General features: G+C 32.8%; 1 protein-coding gene across 1 annotated transcript in view; it reads right to left on the reverse strand.

The window, feature by feature from the left end:
* Positions 1-18506: 18506 nt before the first annotated feature.
* LOC123563609 (RYamide receptor-like) overlaps positions 18507-26071 on the reverse strand; it is a 63857-nt gene continuing 56292 nt past the window's right edge. Inside the window, exons 2-3 of the mRNA XM_045356492.2 lie at positions 22458-22670; positions 18507-20382 (exon numbers count right to left, since the gene is read on the reverse strand). Of these exons, the coding sequence (XP_045212427.2) occupies positions 19996-20382; positions 22458-22670 (600 nt within the window). The 3' untranslated portion in view covers positions 18507-19995. The remainder of the gene's footprint in view (positions 20383-22457; positions 22671-26071) is intronic.

Genomic DNA, 26071 nt, shown 5'->3' on the forward strand with positions numbered 1-26071 from the left:
AAACTACTATGTATTTTGCTATCGCCTTAATATCGTGTTTACTGCAGTTGTATTAACCTTTCAAACTATGAACGACTCTACATATATATATTTTCTGCTTTTACAATTTGCTAGAACATTTGGCTGTTATTTTATTACCTCTTAGACTTACCATCGCAGTAAAACAATTAAGATATTCAGGCGCATACATAATCTGATAATTGTATCGAAATGCTTATTGCATCACCGTGTACGCTATCTACAACATTAAATGAAGTAATTATGTATGACTCTTATAAAAACGCCCACTAATCATGTTAATTTGTTCATATTTCATCTGGAACACTGAGCAGCCTTATACAATACTCACAATTTAATGAGACCAAACGTATATGATAATACAATTATGCATATGCAAGGGATATCAAACATTTTGATTTAAATGAACTATAGCGACAATATTGACTGTTGGACTGAGGTGAGAACATTTTAATCATCACTTTTCAAATATGGAATAAAATCTAAAGCTTAGACACGAAAGCTATCAAAAATAGTTATTTTTTCAATAAAGGTAATTCGCCTATATTACACATGTATGGAGGGGGCGCATATAATACGATCAGTGACTTTTTTTTACATTATTACAGTGGAAAAAGAAATTCAAATAAAGTGCACCTTTATTGAGACGCTATGTTAAACTGTAAGTGGCTTGTTTGTTATTTAGTTTCCGTTGTGGCTAATATTGCACTGCTGTAGTATAATAACTATACCTTGAATTGCATGTTTTGTCAACTATATTAGAAATCATCACAATTTACCCGAAAATCTCGTGAAGTCAATAATGTACCAGTATATTAATTAAAGCTCATATCCGCCGACTCAAATAACTTGAGTCGTTGTTAACGGACACTGGCATAATAGTTCACTTCTCGATATAATGACAGGGCTTTTAAAAATTGACAAAATATCTTATAAATGCAGTTGCCTCAAAACATTAGTAATAAGAGAACATATATAAAACTATTCAGAAATTTAAGAAATAAAAGTTTTAGTATGCAATGAATTTAATACGACCGATTTATAACAATCAAAATAACAAAATAGATAAATTTATACTTTTTATGCCAAACATTCGTCTAAACTGTTTAGAAGAAGAATAGTTAAATTTGTTGCAGAAATGGTGAGAGTAACGTAAATATTGATACACAAATTCATAAAACAGGTGAAGTGCAGTGCGAACTGAAATCTATATCAACAATTTGTTAATATAGCATATACCTTGTTTCCAATAGCCAATCTGTTTTTTGTTACGTACACTGCAGTGACTGTAAAATTCTTTCTTTATCCCCGTGATAGTGCTGTGGAGTCCACTACACTTCGAGGAATTAACTTTCCGTATGCTACTTCGAAAAATATACAAGGGTCATTCTATAAGCAATGCACTGCTCAGCTAGTCTAAGCAATCATATTTCATTCAATGTTGTAGGTCATACAGATCAACTGTAAAGCAAAATGGCGTTAATACACAAAAGCGTCGGACGCCATTTCCTTACCATGAAAAACATAATGTATCTGATATTCACGCGTTGAAGGATATTCCAATATTGTTTGAAACATACAAATGGTCTCTATATAATATTTATTATCAAAGTTCAAGGAAAGAAGAAACGTGTCAAGGCAATGGCTGTAATCAATGCAATTTATAGTCACGAGATCTGAGAAGGTTTTAATTTTGTCGCAAGGGACGCATGTGGTTAGGTTATTTGACTATTGTTAGATTAATACGGCAGACAAAATTAAAATCATGGAAAGGACTATTTTAGGAAGACTGAAACTTGTTAAATACTTTGTTTCCGTTGAAGTTATTATAACAATTGCTTCTCAACGCTGAAACGTATATGCTCAAACAAATCTAGTAACATCAGCAAACTAGTATGAACATGACGACCTTGACTTTTCAGATTACAATAGAACAATATTGTGGTACGTCATCTTTGCACCTCAAGTCTTATAAATCTGCAAATTATACATGTATCGGGTTTTACATTGCTTATAGCTTTTCAGTAATGAAAAAAGCTATTTGAATATCATCACAGGACCTATCACATACATTACAGACAATACTAGGTCCGTCCCGATGTGTTTAAAGACATATTGGACAGTTTTCTATATGTATATAGGCATAAATTTCCTACGGACAGAATTTCTTCAAACTTTGTGTATTGACTGAGAATCAAGTTTAAAATGGAAATATTATTAAAAATCATAGGTACCCGGGCTTGATCTTGAATTATCTGCCCTTGAAAATAGATTTTTCAGTATTTTCCGACTTTCAAGGGCAGATAATTCTTGACCAAGGCTGGGCACCTATGATTTGTTTTATTTCATATTAATTTTCTGTTTTTGATTTGATTTTCTGTCAGAAAACACAGTTTAAAAAAGAAATTCTGTCCGTAGGAATATTTTCCCCATGTCAATATAGACACTGTAGCAAATGTCCTTAACTATGAACATGACAAAATAATACCGCAAAGTCATGGACTTTCCAATGGACTAAATTTCTTTAAACTTTGAATACTGACTGCAAATTAAATAAGTCTGAAACAGAAATATAAATTAAAATGCACACTTTCTTTGCCTTGATACGGAATTATCTGCCCTTGTAAGTTGGTTATTTTAGTAATCAAGCCCGGGTACCTATGATTTTACATGTATCAGTTTTGACGTCAGATGCAACATAATGCATTTATTTTCTTTTATCATATTCGTTGCCTAGTAACACTAGTAATAAAAGACCGAAACATAAAACTGATCAGAAGTTTAAGGAATAAAATATTTTGTGTGCAATGAATCCAGTTTACTTTATCTGCATTCATCTAAATTATAGTAACAATAACGGAGTATTGATAAAGGAAATACATACAAGAGCAAACACGATTCTACATGAGACAAAAAATACAATAGATTTGGTAGGTCAAGAAGAGAGAGTTAATTCATCTAAAAATTGCAATATGTGAAATATTCCTCAAGCGTTGGTATAAATACATTTTTATTAGAGCAATACGGTCCTCAATGACTGGTATGGTGTTTATGAATGCACAGTCAATTATTTGCAAAAGAATGACAACTTTATACGCACATATTAGTATGCATTCTGTCATATATATACAAATGAATGCTGAGAAATTTAGTTTTATAATATTACCAATATCATTTACATTCTAGCGAAGTTATTTGATATTTTCTGGGAAGCAATAGTGTTTTGTATGCATTCCTGTTCGTATGAATATTGAAATTCATAAAACACGGTATTCAATCTATAATCAGATCCTCAGAATTGTTTTCTATTTCATTTCTCAACTATTCCTTTGTAATCCATTCTCAAAAAAAAAAAAAAAAAAAAAAAAAATGAAATCACTCTTGAAAATAATGCAACTCTCTGTTTACGCCTTTATCCTTACCTCAAGTAATACTTCGATGCTTTCGACTATATGGAGCACTGAGATAAAAATAAAACAGTAACGATTTCATTTCATATTCATTATGATTTATCTACGGTACATTGATATATATATTCCTATTCACAATGAACGAAACATTTAATCGCAATACATTGTAAATGTATATGACATTCTTTGGTATAAAACAAACTGTCATTTGTTTTGAGCTAGACACCCGTTCGGTTGAAATATACACACTGTCGCTGCCAACCAAATTATTTGTCATATTTTTAACACTGTCAGGTTTAACAAATAAGGATATATCAAATATCAAATCCTATGAATGTTTTAATCTCGGCTAAGATTCGAATAAAATCTTCGCCGGATAGCCATGGACACGGTATTCACGACAACACTCTTCTCAGTCCTTCAACTATTGCATAATTATACAAATCTACTAAACCCCAAGAGTACCACGAGTCTAGTTCAACTAGATGCAAATCAGGCAAACTAGGTGACCGCTGCTTGAAGAAGGATATTGAATGAGAAATAATAACAATATCAGACTGTGTATGTAATTTTATACTTCTTTTGGGAAATTGGTATAATGTAAGCTAAATTTATTTAAATGGAAAAAAACAAACAAATACAATTCTATTTATTCAATGCATATTGGGTTAAACATACGATGCTTGATGTTTATAACCAAAGAATAGTAATGTATAGAATAGATATAGTAATTAAAAAAAGAAAACTACATAGACACTCTCTTTTTCCAATTATTTTAATATTTGTGGTAATATTACTATAGCTATGTGCATGTATGTTGGGACTTTTCTTTATGTTGATAATGAACATTAGTCTCTAATACATGCATGAAAAGAGTAAGTTTCTTATTTACCCCACTAGTTTCGATAAAGCGGCAAATTAAGTTATTTTACTTTCTGAAGCAAACCACAAGTGAAACTCACAATACTATTCACAGTATTCAACATCCGAAGTTATTTTTTTTCCAGAGCGGGAAACAAACACTAAACCCTCGCGCATGCGCCAGATTTCCGATAGCGTCCGTCAGGTTTTATTATGTTTGTACCGTCTGCTGTTTTATTGAATCGGGGATCTTCGGTAATGTTCGATATATCACGGATATCAACAAAGGTTTCCGAGTTAATTCATCCTTATGTTTGTCTGTGCAGTCTTTATAAAACACATTCATGTATGTTCAATCGTCTTGTTTGTCTTACGTATATGAATGAGAGATAGAATGAGAGAGAGAGAAATACATTGGTCTGTTCTTTTTAAACTCATTTTTACCGTCGATTTCCTTCGGCCATCAGAATGGTCTTTGTACTCTTGCGAGTAAGTGAGAGAAAGTAGAGAAAAACAATTCAAATCATTTTGAATTATTTATTTACTTGACAATGAATTAATTCACCAGACGCAGTGGTAAGGAAAATTTGAAATATTGTTAATATTGTATCACAACGGGTAAATTATTATTTGTGAAATTTTGGTATTGTTTTATCTTATCATGATTGCTAATATCATTATCTTTATTTTATCATGACTGCTAATATCAATGTTTTTATGTTTTAGGCTTTTTAAATTACAGAAAAATAAAGAGTAACGAACTTACGATGGGATTGCTAATTTGTTAGCCCTATGACAGACGTATTGGACCAATATAACATCACATACCGATTTTATAACAAACAAATACCGCTGCCAGCTATAACTTCAAAAATGTAGTAGTTAGAAATGATGATGTAGCTTTGTAACCAGTGTGTACAGCTATGATGATTACGCTTGATGTACTCGGTGACTCTTGGGAATCTATTGTTTCTTTGTACTCTGGTATAAATGGTACCTCGGGATTTTAATAAATCATTTGTATATTCTAAAATAATATGACAGATTAATGAATCACTACGCTTAAATGTGAAAGTGTACACAGATACATTCAAAGACGTGAGTGAAATTATGTTTCTGCATCCTCTTTCTTCTATATTTATATCTTCATATAGAAAAAATAGAAAACGTATATGGAAGATTTGAAGTTGTGTCGTCGCAATATTTTAAAACCTAGAATCCTACTATTTCGTTTTACCGCACAGTAAAAAATTTCATCCTCAACCATAAGGTATAAATCCAATTAACTCGTCATACTGGCTTATCACTATTCACAGTTGTCAAATAGTGAACCAAACCGAGCAATCGAATTTCATTGTCCTAGCATTGTAAAGGTAAGCACACATCTGTCCAACCTAGCCTAATCATGTATATATACATATAAATTCATAAAAAAGTCAACGGTACGGGTGGAAATATTAAAACACGTTTTAGCCAAATCCTTTTGAATTTGTATATTTGATTTATTCCTCAACCGGTTTCAAAAATTATCATCAGGAAAAAGAGTTATCACAAACTTAAAATATTTTATTTTAAAATATTTCGGAACATTAAAGGTTTAAATCCTGCTACACAACGTCACATTATTTTATATTGATTGTTCCGCCTCATACGGTAAAGCACCCTTAGGTCACGCCATTCCGAGGCTATAATTGATTTCGGTATATAGGTCATAATGCCACACTGAATTCTCTCTTATTAGCCCGTATTCTCCCTTTTTACATTATATTGCAGCATCGTTTAGTTAATTCATCAGTGTCCATCCCGTTATCAGAATCAGACATGTTTCTGACTTCGGCTTAAATAATATTATGCTGAAAACTACTTACAATAAATTTTATACTTGTAGGTTTAAGAGCAATATCAAATTTAAATTAAAACCAAGCAAAGTGCATGTCAAAACAGCCTTAAAGTATTTCATTTAAAGACTTTATTTCTTATACATTTTATTAGCTGTCTGTGGACTAAAAGCCTCCTGAAGTTGGAAGTTTTGTAGATCGAATTATGGTTTCTAACCCATTGGTTCTTCTAACATTATGCGGGATTTATTGCTCATTTACATTTCTCCCGTTTGTAAGTAAGAAATTACAATTTGGCATAACAAGTAATAAAAATACCTTATATGTATGCAACATTTCTGTTTGATTTGATTAAAGATTAGCTTGGGAACGATATCCTAATGCAGCTTGTTTGAATATTTAATTAAGGAGAATGAACGATAATTGTATCAGCGGCATGGAAAACAACTGAGACTTTGCGACACATGGATCCAGACAGCTGCATCCGGCGTCGGATCCAGCTGTGTCGCTAACGTATTCTTTAATTGCAATAGGCTTTGAAAGCGAACAACATGGATCCTGACCAGACTGCGCGGATGCGCAGGCTGGTCTGGATCCATGCTGGTCGCAAACGCACTACGTTGGTTTTCTCATGGCACGGCTCATATATTGAATTCGTTCTCATAAATTGTACCTTTCGTTGCAAATACGAATATGAACGTGCATTGTTGTAAGGTTTAGAATTTAAAGGGCACATATTCAAAATTATATAAAGAAATCTTAAACACATTAACAGCAAAAAGATGAAACTTAATCTAAACATTGACTTTATTTCTCATCCCTTTCCGAATTTGTAATAATGACTTTATCAGCAAATGTAAAAATATTTCACAAAACTGCCACGCACATACTGGATAAAATAAATCTCTATGTTTGAAATAGAACGTTCGAAAAACTAGCATGTGATTATACCAACTTTCATCAGTATAGAACTTCAAGTTAATAATTTCTAGATGCTTCGACTACCATCTGGCCTTTTAGACCAAGAAAATGGGATATACTCGAAAACAACCTGCTACAGGTTTGGCGGATGAAACTGTAGTGTTTCCAGAAGAGATTAGGGTGCACGATATAATTTCATTTCCTTCTTGATTTAATACAAACGATTACATACACAGACACTAATTTCAATTCTTTAGTGTATTACAGTGGTTAGAACATATATATAGCCAGGTAGTATAACATGTCTATGACCAATTTTCTGAAAATATTGAGACACTAGTTATACACTCCGGCTGTTATACATCTTTCGCTGCGCCCTCGTGAAATTATTACATCCGAAGTATAACCTCTTATAATGTATAAATAGTGTTAAAACACGATTTTGCTGTAAGTTATTTCTAAAATAATTTCTAAAATGTAATGTTATTCCAATATACGAAAGAAAGATATTGTTGAACTAACCATTTTGCCTCAAATATATATACATGTAAACCGAAGAAGCATACTGTGGGCTGTGGAATTAACAGTACATTAAATGTTTCTTTATGTAACTAATATTTATTACAGATGTTTGATATCACGCACGTTCCTAGCTTATAAATCTGTTTTAAAACAAGATGCATGCACTTCATGGTTGATTAAACCAATTCCAATATGAAATGGCTAATAGGGCGTAAATCACTTTTAAAGTAATAAGAAAATAAACGATGCAAATAATTTGTTTGATTTTCAGCGTTTTGTTGAAAATTCTCCTGAGTGCATGCAAAAAAGTGAGACAAACAACGATTTAAAATCTGACTTTAAACCAAAACTCAATCGAAGTATAACTAATGGATGCTTTATGTGGTGTACATTTGCAATTATTACTTCAAAGTGTCAGACAATACTGACGTGTAATTATTCCGTTTGTATTGTTTTGCTGTTTCTTTGGTGAGTGTTTATTATAATGTCAGTGTAAACGTACGTAACACAATGTAATAAAATTACGGTAAGGTAACGAAGATCATAAAAACCACATAAAATTCGTGGAATGCAAATCTAATGGAATTAAGGGAAAACAGTAAGGCTTTGCGAATATGATGACTGGAATGTTTCTTCCAGCTAAATTCTTTTGGCGTATTTTCATTTCATTGCAAATTTTTAAGCTTCCGTCAAAAGTTATAACACAGAACTAGCATTTAGCATCAATGTTATGTATTTACAGGAACGGTATTATGCTGTTCTGTTTTCTGCAGTATATGCGTCAATAACATGAACGTGTACTCTTGATTAATATTTGTGATTAAGGCCACAAGTCAGTCTGAAACAAAGGACCATTAAACAGTAGATTAAATCATGTACATGTATGTAAATGTACTTATACCCGTTATCTTATTACAGAGCACAGTTTTGTAAAACGTCAGCAAATAAACATAAACATAATATGGTTAATGTCTTCCATAATTTACCGATAAAAAAAATTGTAGGTCGAGCCGAAATTTTTATAAAGAAACCAGCTCTTCTTCATTCAGAATGAAGTAACTATTATGATCGCGACTGAACAAAGAAGTAGATACTACGTCAAGAGATAAAATTATAAAATAATTAGAAACGCAAATCAGAAAAATCTCGCATAGTCCTGCTCACTGTTATGGGCCAATTTGGTGTAATTGGTATTGCTGCTTTGTGATACAAAACAGTATATGAAACATCTGGCTGACATTAAATTAAGAGATAACGTGAAAAATTTCAAGCTACGTATCCTCATAATCCAATGATGATTGAGTTTATTTCTATAAGCATTGCAAATTGGTTCCTTATGTGGTATTTAGTTTTTGTAACTGACCAATATACGTCTTCAAGAAATAAAAGGACAGCTCTAAGGAAATCTTTGGAAGCATGGGATACAGCCAAGCAAAACTAGCTTTGACTTGTTAGAAACGAAATAATATATCCAAAACGGTGATTTTTCATTGAATAAAATCATTGTTTGGAGTTTAGATGGGAAGGAATTATATCACGAAGGCGCAGTCCGAGTAATATAATAATACGCATCTAAACGACAAACAATGATTTCATTCATGAGCAGATAACTGTTTGCGATATATTATTTCGTTTCTAATACGTTATCAAGGATTAACATGTACCTCCTTGACGATATCCATCAAATATCTGCCTGATTTCCGTTGATTTCTTTTCCAATGCGTCACTATGCCGTTATGACGTAATAATTGTGACGTCAGAAAAATGAATTATTGAATATTCTTACATGACTCGATTTGATTTCCAGTTAAACAAAGAAGGAAGTCAAGCTCTGTATATTCTGCGATAAACAACAGTTGACGCGCGGACCGGTAAGAGAGCATTATGGCGTCAGCATGTAAGAATGAAAACAATCAAGTCCTTCTTGTGATTTATCGTCTAATCTACCCCGGTTTATCGTTTAGATGCTTCAGTACTTAACCACTCGGGCTAATGCCCTCGTGGTTCTATTCCTACGCATCTGAACTCTGAACCGTGGTTAATTATACGATAAACCACTCGAAGGCCTTGATTATTTGTTAAATAACACCAGTTATCAGCCTTCTTTTTTTTAATAGGAAAACAAGTCGGTCGTGTTAGGATAGGTCTTTTAAAGTGGATTGTCTTAGATTTTATTTTCTTGTTCATTCTAAATACATCTCGGAAACGTACATAAAATACAAACTTGATACAACTGGGAAGATGGAAGAATAATTGTGTAAATGTAAGAGTATTTATAAGTAAGCATATACAAAATGAAAATGTTGTCGGTTACGACCTTTAATGTATAAAGGTATTAAGTCAAGTATACCTCTGGCTATTCATTTTTAATGTCAGTCTCACAGACATTTTATTGATTTCATTTGTCACCGTAAAATACAAAAAAAAGTCATGCAAATGTTAGAGTTGGTTTATTCAAAACAATGTTTTACTATAGAGGAAATTATCACCGTAAAGCAATTGAAAGGCTGCAAAATTGAAAACCTGCAAACAATAATTGCTCTATAAACACACACGAAAAAAAACCCTAGCATCTGCATTAGATATTGCAAGAAGATAAATAACCATGACAATGGCGTGCAGTCTTATTATGGAAAGCTCTTTCTTTACTCTGTAAGCATGATTAAATACCAAGTAGAAAGTCATTGAACGTATTGTTTAAACCCTGAAAATAAGACACCACTACATTTCGTCGTCAGCGTATGTAAAAAAAATGTATTTTCTTTCAAAAATATGCAAATAATAGAATATTTACATTTCACATTTAGGTAATAACTTGAATGTAAGTGTTTAGGTTACAATGAATATGGGTCACAGGTATGATAGTTGTTGATGTCTATATGTTTAGTTTTTCCATTTCACCAATGAGAAAGGGCATAGGGCATGAATATCGTGTAGTTAATGCATATATGTTTAAACGCATATTATGCATCAATAAAATGTCCAGTTTTTTTCCAATTCCGTCGCTAAATAAAGCAATTATGCATTCATTGGTAATAAAAACACTATTGATTTCATCAAAAAGTGTAACCCTATGCTTTTTGAAACGCCGTTCTTATAGTACAAAGTAGGTGATAATCGTGATTTCTGCCCGCCTCGACGGGACGATATTACGATAGGAATTTTATATGAAAATCTACGAAAACGTACGAAAATCTCGCTTGTGGAGAAAAGAAACTTGATTAGAAGTTTCCTGCCAATGATTTCTCTTTAAAAAACAAAACATTTACATCTTTATTTTTCGTATATAAGTAAAAGGAATCGAAGTGGTCTACATTTTTCTCATTAAAGGGTTTGAAAAAAAGTCTAACGTTTCGTTAATATGGACATTTATTATCTGTTGCTAGTCAATCCTTCACACCGACTTCTGAATAAAAGTGTTATTTAAGAAAAATAGCTAGTGGTGACTTACGGAGTCTTTTCATCTCATATATATTTGTTTTAGCAGTGCGAACAGATACTCGCATACTTGTTTTCAAAAAGGTCTTTTGATTAATAAAAGGCATGTGATATGACCAAAATCTTTGCAATTTTCCTGAAAAGTTGTTTGTTATTCAATCAGGTTAACTGCATTAACGTATCGATATGATTTCTCCTGGCAGCACCAATAATTGTACTTTAATTTAGCATCGCCTACTGCGGAATAAATAAACCCGCCCGCTAAGCTTAACTGGGAGAGCGCAGACCTACGGATCGCGGTGTCGTGAATTCGATCTCCTCTGATTCATGTGGAGAAGTTGGCAGGTACTTACGGAGAACAGGTTTGTACTGTTACAGAATCCAGGAATACTGGTAAGGTTAATTGCCTGCCGTTATATAACTGAATACTATTGAAAGACGGCGTTAAACTCAAAACAAACAAGCAAACAAACAACATAACATTACATATTAACATATACATGTTTTTGGAATAACAATCGTGCAGACCAATTTTTTAAAAGAAATAATACAATATAAATATATATATTTTTTATTGGGCGTGGGGGAGTAAATTTACAGTCGGGTACTCTAGTGTTTATTATATGTATGTGTACGTTAAACATTTAACACATTATCGTATAGTTTAAAGAGCAACATTAATTAAGTCCCAGAACTAAACAAAGAAGACAGTAATATTAAATTTTGTAAATGAATTGGTATATTTACCCAAAACGTATTACCAAGTATTTGCAATATATTCGCCATACCAAAATATCAACAGAAACTGAATGTGATTCTGAATCACGATAAAGGTGTACTGGCAAATATCTTATACTAGAACGTAAACAATGGACGGTCTTGGTTGCAAAACATTATTTCAAATAAGGAATTCAAATAATAATTATTATAGAATAACATGTAGGTTCGGTATTTCACAGTAATATTTTCCAAGTGTTTGTAAACGGAATGTATAAAAAACGTATATGTAAAAGGTCTCTCAGACTGTACATTTATTTAAAGCTTTTTCGTTTTATTTTCACAGTATACTGATGGCTTTTTTTTGTGCCAAAACAAATAAAACAAAGATTTATTTTCCGTTATGAAAATCAAATATGAAATGTCTTTCCTCTTAAGTTTCAAATCCCACAGGAGAGAAGATATATCATAACACAGAAATCAAATAATCAGACTACACTTCGTATTTTGATTGAATGCCTTTATCTTCTATACCACACTATTAACTTATAGCATAGACAGAAACAATATTTGTTATTTATCTCTTTGCTCTGATCTTATTCAAGTAACAATGTAAGAAGCATAATGTCTATGCCAACAAATTAGGTTCCTGGTGGATTTATGTATATTGCTTTAATACCTTATTAATAAAATTCACATTAAAAGATATTGGGAAATAAATCTACTGTGCAAAAATGAATGTGAAATTCATCCTTCGGCATAATAACTAAAACAAATGAAGGACGAGATTTGACAATACTTTCATAATCAGGTTACAGGTTTTTCGTTTAAAGCAGAAGATAAAGCCATGGAGGCCATATTTAAGCCATAGACAGCGAAGTAAAGCAATTGAGACCATAGTAAAACAAAAGAAAACAAAGTAAAGCGACGGAAGAAATTGTAGATAAGATCGTTAAATGATGTTTGACAAAGTAACAATTATCTTGAAAACTTTTCGACATTATTCGTGTTGAAACAGATGAACATGATAGTGTAAAATCTGTAAAAAAAGATCCTTCGGAAGCAATAAATGCAACCAAGAAGAATAAAAGCAGACTGATTGAGTCTGTTCTTGAGAGGCAATAAAATGAACAAATGTGTAATAGAGTTCCGCTTAGGCTGGTGCGTGCAAGGGGGCGTAAGAGATTGGACTCCATGATCCCAAAGACTAGAAATTGTAACAACACTGAATCATTGTTAATATAGCCCTTGCTTTAGCAAAATTGTTATTAAAAATAACCTTTTGCTTAATGCATGATACCTCGTTGCTATTATCTTTCTAAATACAAGGATTAAATGAAAATTAACACGAATATAAACTGGTCTTTTCTCTGTTACAGACCACTTTGCACTTACAATCCCAGTTTCACTAATGTTAAGATTTTATTTAGTGAAAATATAATTTTGCGGATGACCTTTAATTTTATGTAAACCAGTCTGATATAAAAGTAAGATATTTGTATCTTTCTAAAATCACGAGAAATTCCTTGTTGTTTTACTCACTTTTTGCACGCATTACCTTTCAACCGTTTTTCAAGGATGATGGTTTTAGGACACCATCGTATCTATTAGACGCACCTAGATGGATGTGGATGTGGATGTGGATGTTGGAATATGGTCAAGAATTTTCGCATTCCATGACGCAGCTGAAAACAAACCCAACAAATATACTCATTTGGATTAAAATCGGGAGAATACGCGGGCCAAGGCAAAAATGAAAGTTTTGTCCTGCAACTGGCAGTTACATGGGGCCTGATGTTATCTTGCATAAGAAGTCCATGGTGCCGTTGCAGAAATTGGGTTGCCATAGGACGCAATACTTCATTCGCTGAACAGTCAAATTCGCCATTGATGAGAACAATGTTAGCTTTTTTCTCTCTCATAATTTCATCCCCAGACAATGATACTCCCACAACAAAAACGTTAACGTTCAATAAAAACAAGATTAACTGCCGTACTTGACACCGTTTCAAAACGTTTACGTAAATGCGTAAGGGTTATGTAACAATCTTTTTTAGCCGTTGTTACCCTCAGCCTACCTGTAAAAAATGTCTCCAGTGTGTCGAATTCGAGCATTGAAACGTATTACCATATTACGTTGACAATTTATCTGTCATGCAACGTCATGAACGGAAGCTCTAGACTCCTGCAATACTAGCGCAGGCATACTGTCTCTGCTGTTTGAAAAGGCGTGGCATCGCTGTTCGTGATAAACTTTGAAATAATTTCTGTTTTCTTGTTAAAACGAACATCCTAGATTCTCATACGATATAGAAAAGAATAAAAAATGCTGTTCACTTTTAAAGTTTTGTAAATCTGCAAAACAATGGAAATATTGAAAATACCTCGACTGAGTGTAACTGAATGGTGAAAGTGTACTTACTTTGTACTGAAAATTACAAACATTGACATTTGTTTTCTCTTTTACATGATTCTTTCTCGTGCAATATCACTGAAAATCAAATATACCTCTTTTAGTATGAAAAGCAATTAAATAAAAAGATATATGATGTTGAGATTGATTGTATGATACCTGTGCGTATACCCTTTGCTTGAAAAAACAATGCAATTGCAAATGAAGCTTGAGCACAGTTTCATGATCTTTCGTGGAAAGTTTACTCGAATATGAGTTGAATAGGAAATGAATGGTGCTCACTTTGCATTGACATCTATTTGAGCACCTGTAATCACAAATGCACCAAAAAGAGACTATTGATTAACTCTATATTTAGAATTAGACTTTAATTTAAGAATTATTGTTCTTTAGATATTGATATTTTTCCAACTACTGACATGATATATACACTTGCTATTTACACTTGCTATTTGAGATGACGTTTGAATTGTTTCACAAGATAATAAATGATACATGGGATTAATCGTAGACAGTTTATCAATGGAACAAATAGCAATATGTAACTACGTTTGAAGGCCTGTTAACCTTTAGCCTGCTGGCGGCAAATTATTCTGTATTTGCGACCAAAATCAGCCTGCACGGACTGTTCTCTATTCAATCAGTATATTTTCATTGAACACCCCTTCGAATAATAAATAGTATTGCCCAAATTGAATGATGGCTCATTCAATTTTAGAAACTTAGCAGGCTAAAGGTTAAAGAAAAAGAGGGAAATGACAGAGAAGAATCCAAGACAGCGCTTCATACAAATGAAATAGCTACCTGTGCTTTATGATTCATTTCTCTAAGTAATTAAGATATTTGACGATGTTCTGTAATGCGAAACACATAAAACACGAATTAAACATAAATCAAAATGTACGACAGTTCTACGCAAAAAGGCCATATATTGCCGAAAACAACTTATATTTAAAACATAAATGAAAAAGAGTATTTCATGTTCATATTCCACAATAGGCAGTTGATTGTTTCTTGTCAACAGAAGTGTTCAAAATGTATAGTGTGCTTTTGAGCGCAATTAATCAAAACATAGCCTTCGACATGGTATACATTAAGGCAAATCTTCTTTAACTAGCAATAAGTGGTATCATTGTTTAGATGTATTATTCATCCTTTTTGCTGTTGCTGGTTATGGTTTGTCATTATGTATGTTTTATGTTGCGGATGAAGATTTTGCTCTGATGTATTTCGACAAAATTGAACTGGCAATGGAAACTCGAGAATCAACGCTTTGGGTAGTCTCAAGTTTTCTTCGAAGAAACACATCAATATTCTGTATAGTTTTGCATGAAAAAGTTTCTAAAATACAAATCAGTTGATGTGGACATTGGAGGTCTGAGGGTAGCATTGAAAATTTGTCTGGTTGTTGGGAATCCAATGCCTTGTGTTAATTTGACATGAGAAATTTCCATTAAGATCCTCCTAGTTTTGCAGTCACGAGAGAACTACTCTTCGCAATTTACACAAAACATTTGACGAATGCAGATATCATGTTTATGTGAATGACCATTTAAGCTGATTCCTCGCGGTAAAACATATCACTGCGGCTAGACGCATCAGAATAACTGAAATATACGTTTACTGTATCGGTGCTTTCTTTACCTTTGTTGCTTTTGATATCAATTCCCAGTTCAAACGGAAACATACATCTAAATAAGCAAACTTGTCGTTTCGATTTTTACTATGTAATTTTTACAGTCATTGCCAAACAATATGAAGTTCTTAAACATTTTCTGCACAATGAGATGGTAGATTTGGACGAGTACCCATGCGAAATAAAACATATCTGATGTGCTGTTTTTGGATGGACACGCATCAAAGTATATCTCGTATTGTACAGGACATTGCTAACTTGTCTTTTTTATTTTATGCTTATTTCCTCAGTAAAAAGATCACAATCAGATGGACAAGATTCAATACGGAAACATCACGCCAAACGTTTATTGATGTCGACAAATGCAAATCACTGACTGAAAGAGAAAAAAAAATATGAAACAATTATTTGTAAACTTTTCATCCTCCGATTTTAATGTTTCTTTGGCGAATAATTGTAAGCGTATTATCAAGGTATCGGTACGCCACCCAGAGAACCAGTATAACAGGAAACGTATGTACGGTAAAATTAGTGGCATGCCAGTCTGAAATTAAAGAAGAAAATAATACGATGACTAAAGTTGTTACAGCTGTAAACTTCCAACATCGTTTCAATTATTATAGATAATTTGTTTATCAAACTGAAGCTACAAAAATTGCACATTTAAAGCGTTTTAAACAGAACGCTGAATAATCTTAAATACTGAAACAGTGTAAATTGTTGCGGAACATTTAACTGTAAACGGGCCATGTATAAGTAATAATTAAGAGTTCATGCAACATTTAGAAAATGTATTTTATTCCTTTCTTTCACTTAATGTACATATCAAGTATCAATAGTTCAGTACTTATACCGATGTAGGGTGAATTTCATTTATGTGTCACCTACAAACAGCTCATGTAATGAAATTGTAATTACTAATGTTTACGATTATTAATTATGCCATTATTAATTATCGACGAGGTTAACATTACAAACGAACTACAACGTACACAAACTGTTACCTTGAAATTCGAAGGTAAAATAGTTAACTTTTCTTGAATACAGGTGTTCGCTTATAGTCACAGTACCATTCTTTAATTAATGATAAATATCGATTGTTTCTTAACTTTGAGTTTTGAAATACGAATATTTCTTTTTACCTGGAAGAGCTAGCTAGCTATATTTCCGACCCACTTCGACACGGAGGCAGCGCACTGAGCAAGAAGTCGAACAATTATTCCTCTTAATGGTCTTTGCGACAACCTGCATATTTGTGCTGGTATGGTTCACACCAGGATTTGTAAGGAACGTCGCAAAAACCTCGAACGTGATGCATTGTGTTTGCATATGGGTACACATTAATAATATTTATTTTAAATTACCCAAGCCAAGAAACACTGATAGATCAGGGATTTACAGTTTGCCTCAGGAATTGTCCCTGATTTTAAAATAATCGTAAATGGATAATTTAGCATCAGAGTTACTTTCTATTCTGCATTAAATAACAAAACCAAAATAACAATACACACATTGCAGAAATTATGTAATTTATTTAGGCACACACGTCTTCCGATAATACAATATTTCTCTTGCTGTTTAGTTCTTGAATGTCTAAATGATGCATCTGCTAGTAAACTGTGTTTTATAGCCGGATTTTGAAAATACAAACCTGCAATGAACCTTAATTACCCGTAAATTGAACTCAGTGGAATATTGCACACTCAAAAACGTATAGTATATATTTCACATCTCAAAATGTAAAATTCACGTTGAAACATGATAGTGATAAAAACACAATCATCTTCACTGTATATATGTATTCTGGCATAAAAACTTTTTTCACTGGATCCACCCATGAATTAACGGGAGAAAACTCGTGTATTTAACAAGGCAATTCACATACTGTAAATACATCATTTTAATTTTTGAAATGCTGTGTCAAGGACATTTATTAATGCGTCGCTGTTTACACACTCTTAGCCGTAAATGTATTGAATGACTGATGTTTTAATTAATATCTCACATATTTCATATGGATCTTTGAATCATGTCAACACGTTGAGAACGGCTCGTACTTAAAAAACTCGAACATAAAGTTATTATTCTTGAAATTGTGTTCCCGTTACCGAACATTGCTGATTATGGGTGATGTCTTGTTTGTTATAACGAGAAATGAAAACATCGTTAATAAACCTTGAAAAGATGCTTTTTTGGTAGTGATCTTGATTTATGCGCCCCGGTTATTGATATTTGAAACATGTTAACCGTTTCCAAGAACAACAGAACGGTAACGAAAAATTGTTCCGGAATCATAAAGTCATCGCATAAGAAAACGATACATTTAGTCAAACTGTTTAAGGTAGTTTATCAAACTTTAAATGATTTTACGACTTGTTGTACGGTATTCGCACGTTCCATAAAAATTTAACTTTTAGGTGGGATGCCGTCGTAAAACAAAGAAAATTGTATCACTGCATGATCCGATTTACTTAGCAATTTGATATGTAATTTGTTATTTATTATATTCAAACCCCGTGTTCTATATGAGTGGCACAATTCATCATTTTATTTCTAGAAAACATCGACCAAAATCCAAATAATGTGTTAGATTAGGCGATTCCTTAAGTGCATTTACACGGACAGCTATGCAAAACACGATGCTTTCAGAACAAACCGAATGAACGTTATATCCTTTCGCTTATCAAGAGATGACACTAACAGTTATGAAACAAAAACAAATAACAGTATAATATTGATCAAGCACTGTATTTTGTATCAGTCGTCAGCATTTTAAAAATTTATATAATAATACTTTCACATTTGTTTACCAATAGCCATAAATACAATAAAAGCAATATTTATTCTTCGTTTGATATGTACACCATAATAAAATTCCTTCGTTATAAGACAAGGTATTTATATCATAACGGTCATTCAATAAATAATGCAAGTACTTTCATGGTAAATGCTTTTAAGGCTTCAAATGGATACATTTCACATAGAAAGGTTATTTGATGTTAATACACAAAACAATGGACGCCATTTCTACGAAGGGAAATTCATTATATTTATCAGTTTAATTAGAGACGAAACATCTGATAACCTACAATACATATGTTCAATGCGCTACTTAAAAGGGATACAGAAGCATGCTTTATAAAATCTTTAGAGGCCATGGATCTTTTATTGTGTGATGTGACAGATTGACTTTCAAGAACGTGTGGGAATGATTGTCATAAAATATTACACAGATAATACAAATAATGACTGAAGTAATTTGAAATGAGACATTCGTGCTGGCTGCATAATAATAAAACAATAAAAACAGACTGTGACTTTGTTTACCATTGAGATTAGATTCGTGAGAGTATGTGGGAGGAATATATTCGAACACTAATAAAACTATGTTGCGGACCTTCTTTTTGCACGTAGAAGGACATGCTTTAATTGTTTAATCGTTACATATACTTATTATAAGCATGTCACTGCAACAAATTTGAAAATAAAGTATGTAAAATATGGCGCAAGTGTTTGTGAGTTTATAGAAATGTCTGCGCCATTTATTGAATGACCAGAGCATAATGGAAGTTACTGCTTGTCTCATCGAGTTTGTAACAGGGTTGTTCTAAAACCTCCCAATAAAAAATTCAAAAAATAAAAAATATATATATCATAAAGTATCATCATTTCAAAGGTTTTCTGTGGCGGTAGTAGCATGTTTATTCTATGACAAAATCCAGTATTACTTTATGCTCACTAAGATACTTAAGTAGAATCAAGAATAGTCGGAAGAAACTACTATTTCCACTCTTGGGTTATTTTAAGTTAATTAAACTGTGAATACTGCCGTCAAGTTGAATGAAACTTTTGCAGAGGAGGCTGTCGAAATGCAGCATTTTATATAAATGCATACACCATATTAAATTTTTCCTAAATGCACATGCATTCCAAAATATAAAATCTTTGTTATTTCAAATGTTATCGTTTGAAGCATGAAAAGTAGTGCTAATCCATAACTAAAGTACTTGACCTGTACTTATAGTACACATTACATTGTCATTAAGTTAGATTCAGAGAAATTCAGACAAGCATTTGATAAAGAATGTTGAGCAGATAACAAATTTTCAAGTCATTCCAAAATGCGAATTCCGATATAATGTTATGTTTTTAATCCACAGTTATTCCGCCGAACCCGATCCGACTTTTGATAAATAAGAAGAAACGTTTACCGTATAATTTTCAGCTGTCATCAGACCTTTGTTCTGACATTAATGCAATACTTGAAGACCTGTTAACAGGTTCTAATTTTATGTAATCTCTATCCATTGCAATAATCACTTTTTGTCCGCATCCATTTGTAAGCTTTCTGTTTTTATCTTTGTCAATTTCACCTAAATTTTCATAGTCCAGTCTACTTCTGTTACCATTGAGGTAGGGTTTATTCACCCTTTGTGAATGAATAGTTCTTGTGTGGTACGTTCCATTAATTTTAACACCTTGTTTGTAAAGACTTTGGCGACGAAAAACCACTGTTTCGTAGGTAGAGCCACTTGAATGACGCGGTAACATCCGGGTAAGGCAAACGCAGCAGGGAAACCACATGTAGAAAAGAGTGACTAGGTCCGCCTGAAAAAAAAAAGAATGCGATAGATTACTTTCTTCTGAAGGTTATATTCATAAGTTTAATGAATTTTCAACAAGAGGTTCATGAGACGGATTTGTTCAAACATCTGTCTGTTTTTAGCTTTGGGATCCTTAAAAGGGACAAAATGCCCAATTTGTAAAATATTGGGAGGTGACTTTGTAATGATACTACGGACCAAGTTAGATGAAGATCCATCTATCAAATCTTAAGAAGTCGCTTTAAGGTCTTTTTCTTCTATTGTAGCTCTAGTGGTCCCTGAAAGGGACCAGGTACCTCAATTTAAACAAAATTTTGAGATGTTCATTTTTCTCAAATATAAATATAGTACTGTTCACTTGTTTTCCAACAATTAGGTAAGTACGTATACGTAGGACGAGAGCCATAACCCAAGCATGCATTTTGTAAAAAAAAGGCCTTTTTGTTAGATTATTTTTGGCTGAAATTTTTGTTGAGGTTTACCTTTCTTGAATATATAACTTTAATACTATGCACACATGTTACAATTATAAGTGAGTACGTAGGCCAAGAACTCGCATGCATTTTGTCGAAGCAATGTCCCGAAATCTACATCGAAATTTGAAATTTCTTGGATAGAATCGCTGCTTAGTTCCACTTTACTTAAATACTGTAAGAACTTTAGCTTGACAACTTTGTACTGTTAGGCAGGTCAGTAGTCAACAATATTGTGAGAATGTTGATATCTGTATTATATATATACAATATGTTATAGCACAACACTTGGATTAAAATTTGCATATACAAAAATCTACAGTTGTTGATTGTTTCATAACATCTATAAATATAAAAAAGTACTACATTTCAATTTAATTTTGATAACATTTCATTTTGAAACTGGTGGGGAAATAGCAGAAAAATGTATGAAATCATCATATTAAAAGGAAGTAATTCAGAATAAAATACAGACATCAGAAAAAGATCATTGTTGACTTTTAACTTTCAGGTGCGACCTTGACCTTTGCACTATGGGTCTTGGTATCGCACATGACGCATTATCTCATTATGAGGAATATTTGAGTCTAGTGATATTATGGCCCAGAACGGAAAGAAAAAGCCTATTGACCTTTGACATCTAATAGTGACCTTGACCTTTGAGTAATAGGTTGCATAAGACATGTTGTCTTATTATGGAAAACATTTGTGCCAAGTAATATTAAAATCCCTTCGTGGATGACAGAGTAATTGATCATACAGGGAAAAATTATCAACCTCCATTTGTGACCTTGACCTTTACTTAGAGGGCGGGGTCTTGAGCATGACACATTGTCTTATCATTGGGTACATTTGTGCCAAGTAATATTAAAATCCCTTGAAGGACTGTTGAGTTACAGACTGGACAGGAAAAGAAGCACTGTTGGCCTTTGTCTTCCAAGTGTGACCTTGACCTTTAAGCATGACACGTCGTCTGATTATGGGGACATTTATGCTTAGTAACATTTTTATCCCTTGATGGATGTTAAGAGTTCTGAACCGGATATGAGACAGACCCTGTTCATGCCATGTAAACATTTGATTGCTAAGTGTGACCTTGACTTTTGAGCTACGGGTTCTGAAAATTGTGCTTGATACATTATTTTATTATGGGGTACATTTGTGCCAAGTAATATATAATTCCCTGCAAATTCGTTATCAACTTCTTTCAATTCATTAAGTTCGCACAAATGATGTTTGCTGTATGCTGAACATTCTAGAATGAATCAATCCTAAATGTTGATAATACTAGGGAAAAAATGAATTCCACTTCTCTATTTGCCTGATTTGTTCCTTCAAAAGTGTAATTAGTTTCATTAAAAGTATTAAAATTAAGAAAACATATGCGTATATCAGAAGTTTGCAAAGATACAAGTCATCTCTAGATTTCTATGAAGAAGCATCAATTGCATACTTAAGGGACATTACGTGAATCTCATTCAGATATTTCATCACCAACCTTCTAAAAGATGCAAGAAAGTATTATTAGGCGTTGTGAAGATTCAAACACACAACATCGAAACTATATCGGCCATATCTTAGAAATAAAACTAAGAAAAAAACTTACCCTAAAACTTTCATTTGTAAAACCGTAGATGATCGGATTGGCAAAACTGTTTGACATAGCCAACCAATGAAAAGTAATAAATAATGTTGTAAGTGTTTCCATGGATACCGATGTGAGTATTTCTGGATGGAAGTCTAGAAGAAGCATGAACAGGTGAAGAGGAAACCAACAAACCCCAAACATCGCAACTACGATTATCAACATCTTCACCACCTGAAAAGAAAAAAAAGAAACATAAATGATATTTAAATCTCCGGCTGCAGATATGCCTTATATTATCATCGTTATTGTATGACACCCCCTGTAGACAAACGTAACAGAAATGATAATTATACGACAACTAATCTCTATTTAAGTTTTTTTTCCTTTACTTTAATTATTGCCTCTTGTTAAATGAACGAAATAGATGAACAAGTTAGCATGGGGCGATTTCAGCAAAAATATGTGTAATAATCCTTAGGGTCATTTAAAAGTGTATGCATGTTTGTTTTGTTGTGTTTAATGTCATTACAAGGTAATTATAGGTCATATGGCGACATCCCAGCTTTAATTGGTGAAGGAAGACCATAGCCCCTGAATGCGTTATTCTATCACTGGCGATAACACCTGCCCGAATGACTTCAACACATGAAACTATACGGCACCACAAGCGAATGTTGGAACCCACAGCGACAATCTTTATTGAAAACAGTACGTAAACTGCCAGCATTCTGAATCTTACTTAGTTTGCAAATACAAATGTAGCATCCGATGAAAATTACATTGTAATTATCTTCTCGTAGAAATGTTTACTTTAGAACGCAATTACAATAGCAAAATTAACTTGTTCTTCTTTTACGAAAACTTTCATAACGATAGCTCTCTTAAACGGGACTAGAGCTAATATGTATTTTTACGTTCATTGAAATCTTTATTAACTGATAAGTATTTATCCCATTAGATGTTGCAAATTTATGGTTTTAGGTGGTGGCGGCCTCTGAACGTTGGATTTCATATTTGTATTAAAGATATTCAATTGCTATCTTTTTCTTTAGATATATACTTCAATTGTTCAAATCCCCATTAAATGTATTCAACTATACAACATATACAAATTAAGTTTGAACTATATTCCTAATTAAATGTCATGCAATAGCTGCTGATTGTTAAAAAACAGCCAGTAATTTTCGTGTTGTGTTATCTATATATGCATACAGTTTATACTACTTTAAACCTAATGGATAGTACTGTTATTACACATACACTTGTTAGTTTTATGTTTATATAAACTACATGAAAAATATTGTTCATATTTTTAAATATGAAATTTGGATCTAATATACCTTTAAGATTTTTTTTTTTGTTGGATTTAACGTCGCACCGACACATGATAGGTCATATGGCGACTTTCCAGCTTTTTAATGGTGGAGGAAGACCCCAGGTGCCCCTCCGTGCATTACTTCATCACGAGCGGGCACTTGGTAGAACCACCGACCTACCTTTAAGATTAGTTTACTAACTAATTACTAACATGTCAATAATTATAAACGGTTTTATCCCACACGTGTATCAGAAACATGTACATGAATATCATAGCAAATACAAAATGCCAATTAAAAAGGATACCAAACATTCGCAACAGATTTGTTGACTAAAACTGTATAATTCAATACGTATGTAAAAGTCTTTTATCAACTTCTTTTGTATGTGATTTTTTACTTTCTAGAGAAAGGGATTTCGTCCGCTTGACGTAAATTTACTATCAGACTGATAGACTAGTATAAATGGACATGATATAAGAAATTACACGTCTTTATACAAACTTTCTAAAGAAACTTGTTTATCTTCGTTTTGATTGGTGAAAATGTTACGCATGGGTAGCAAATTTATCACGTTTTGGTGGCATATCCAGTATGTCCTAATTAGTCAATTCGAAGAATAACAATATTAAAGCATAAAACATTTTGCACAAATAATAGACCTTATCAAAATTCATATATGAGCCGCGCCTTGAGAAAATCAACATAATGGCTTTGCGACCAGCATGGATCCAGACCAGCCTGCGCATCCGCGCAGTCTGGTCAGGATCCATGCTGTTCGCTTTTAAAGCCTATTGGAATTGGAGAAACTGTCAGCGAACAGCATGGATCCTGACCAGACTGCGCGAATGCGCAGGCTGGTCTGGATCCATGCTGGTCGCAAAGCCATTATGTTGGCTTTCTCATGGCACGACTCATATATGTTTTTTTTTTTCATTAAAACTTCTATACATTAAACTATTATTATTGAACACAATCATTTTCACAAAGAGTGCAATACTGCCTTATCCATCATTCCGTTGAAAAGTTTGGAACCGACTAGACCTATAATCAATTATTATCACAAAAGCCTAAATGTGATTATATAAGGCGTCATATGAGATATATGTTCTTCAATCTTACTGACTTAGAAAATAGACAAAATGGGAAAAAAATCTTAGAAGGACAGACGATACATTAATTAGGCTCTTCAATATGTATTGAAACTTATATCCCTTCAGACCGTCCATTGAATCTTATAAGAGCACTTAAATCACTCGGGAAATTCATCTGTATTAGGCTGGTCTAAAATATTCTATTGTGGGAGTATTTCAAAGGCAAAATAATAGACGAATTCCAAAAAGGATGTATTTCCAATAAATTATTCACGACAAGAAAGAGAACATATATTATACAGTTTCCCGGTTTTGCAAAATAAACCCGGATCTGTATGACTGCCAAATGTGATTAACCGATAAAATTGCTAAAAAGCGCTCATTTCTTGTCTGCCAAATTGGTCGCTCCTTTAGAATTTCTCCAGTACTCACGTAGCCGATGATGTTAAACATGAAATCGAATGTATGCAATATGTCCACGCATGAATATTCTAAGACATTAAAAGAGAGTTTTCAATTATCCTGTTACACTGTCTTATTTTATACCAAATTCTATGTACAGGGTGTTTAAGAAAACGATATTGAAAAGTGAAAATTTGCACATTATGTGTTGGTTATCTTTTAAACAGTACTTCTAGTAGTTTATGTTTCACCTACAGATCAGAAATTGTGCTAATCCATTTTCTGTTTTCTTTTTACACATTTCATTGTTACTTTCAATGTACATAATATGTACTTGATATAACAGACATTATGTTCCTCAAATGTTAATAATTAACAATATGGCTTTATATCAACATTCTGCATTACAATATAATCTATAATCACTACAGGATAAAATCCTGTTAAAGATTTTGTGGTGGAATCTATTCTGCTTCAGGTAAAGGCTGTCCGAAATGAGGAACATAAGTAATCAGTAGAAAGATCTACCATCTTAATATTCAAGTCATGTGAATTATATATCTCGTAGACAATTATCCGTCAGAACATGTGAAGCAAATTGTTCAGGACACTGAGGGACCGAATGTACGTAAGAGGGTGTGGTGTTTTTAAAGTTGCCTTTAATAACGTATACTTAACTTGACTTATTTTGCGATTTTTGTATTTTGGAAAGAGGCAATATAATTTTCACAGACAGGACGAAAGAACATTAAAAAATAACGCTAACAAGAATTGACAAATTCAAATTTGTCTTAGCTCCCCTTTACCTATTTTGGTTGCG

The sequence above is a fragment of the Mercenaria mercenaria genome, chromosome 2, assembly GCF_021730395.1.
Source record: "Mercenaria mercenaria strain notata chromosome 2, MADL_Memer_1, whole genome shotgun sequence".
Lineage (NCBI taxonomy): Eukaryota > Metazoa > Mollusca > Bivalvia > Venerida > Veneridae > Mercenaria > Mercenaria mercenaria.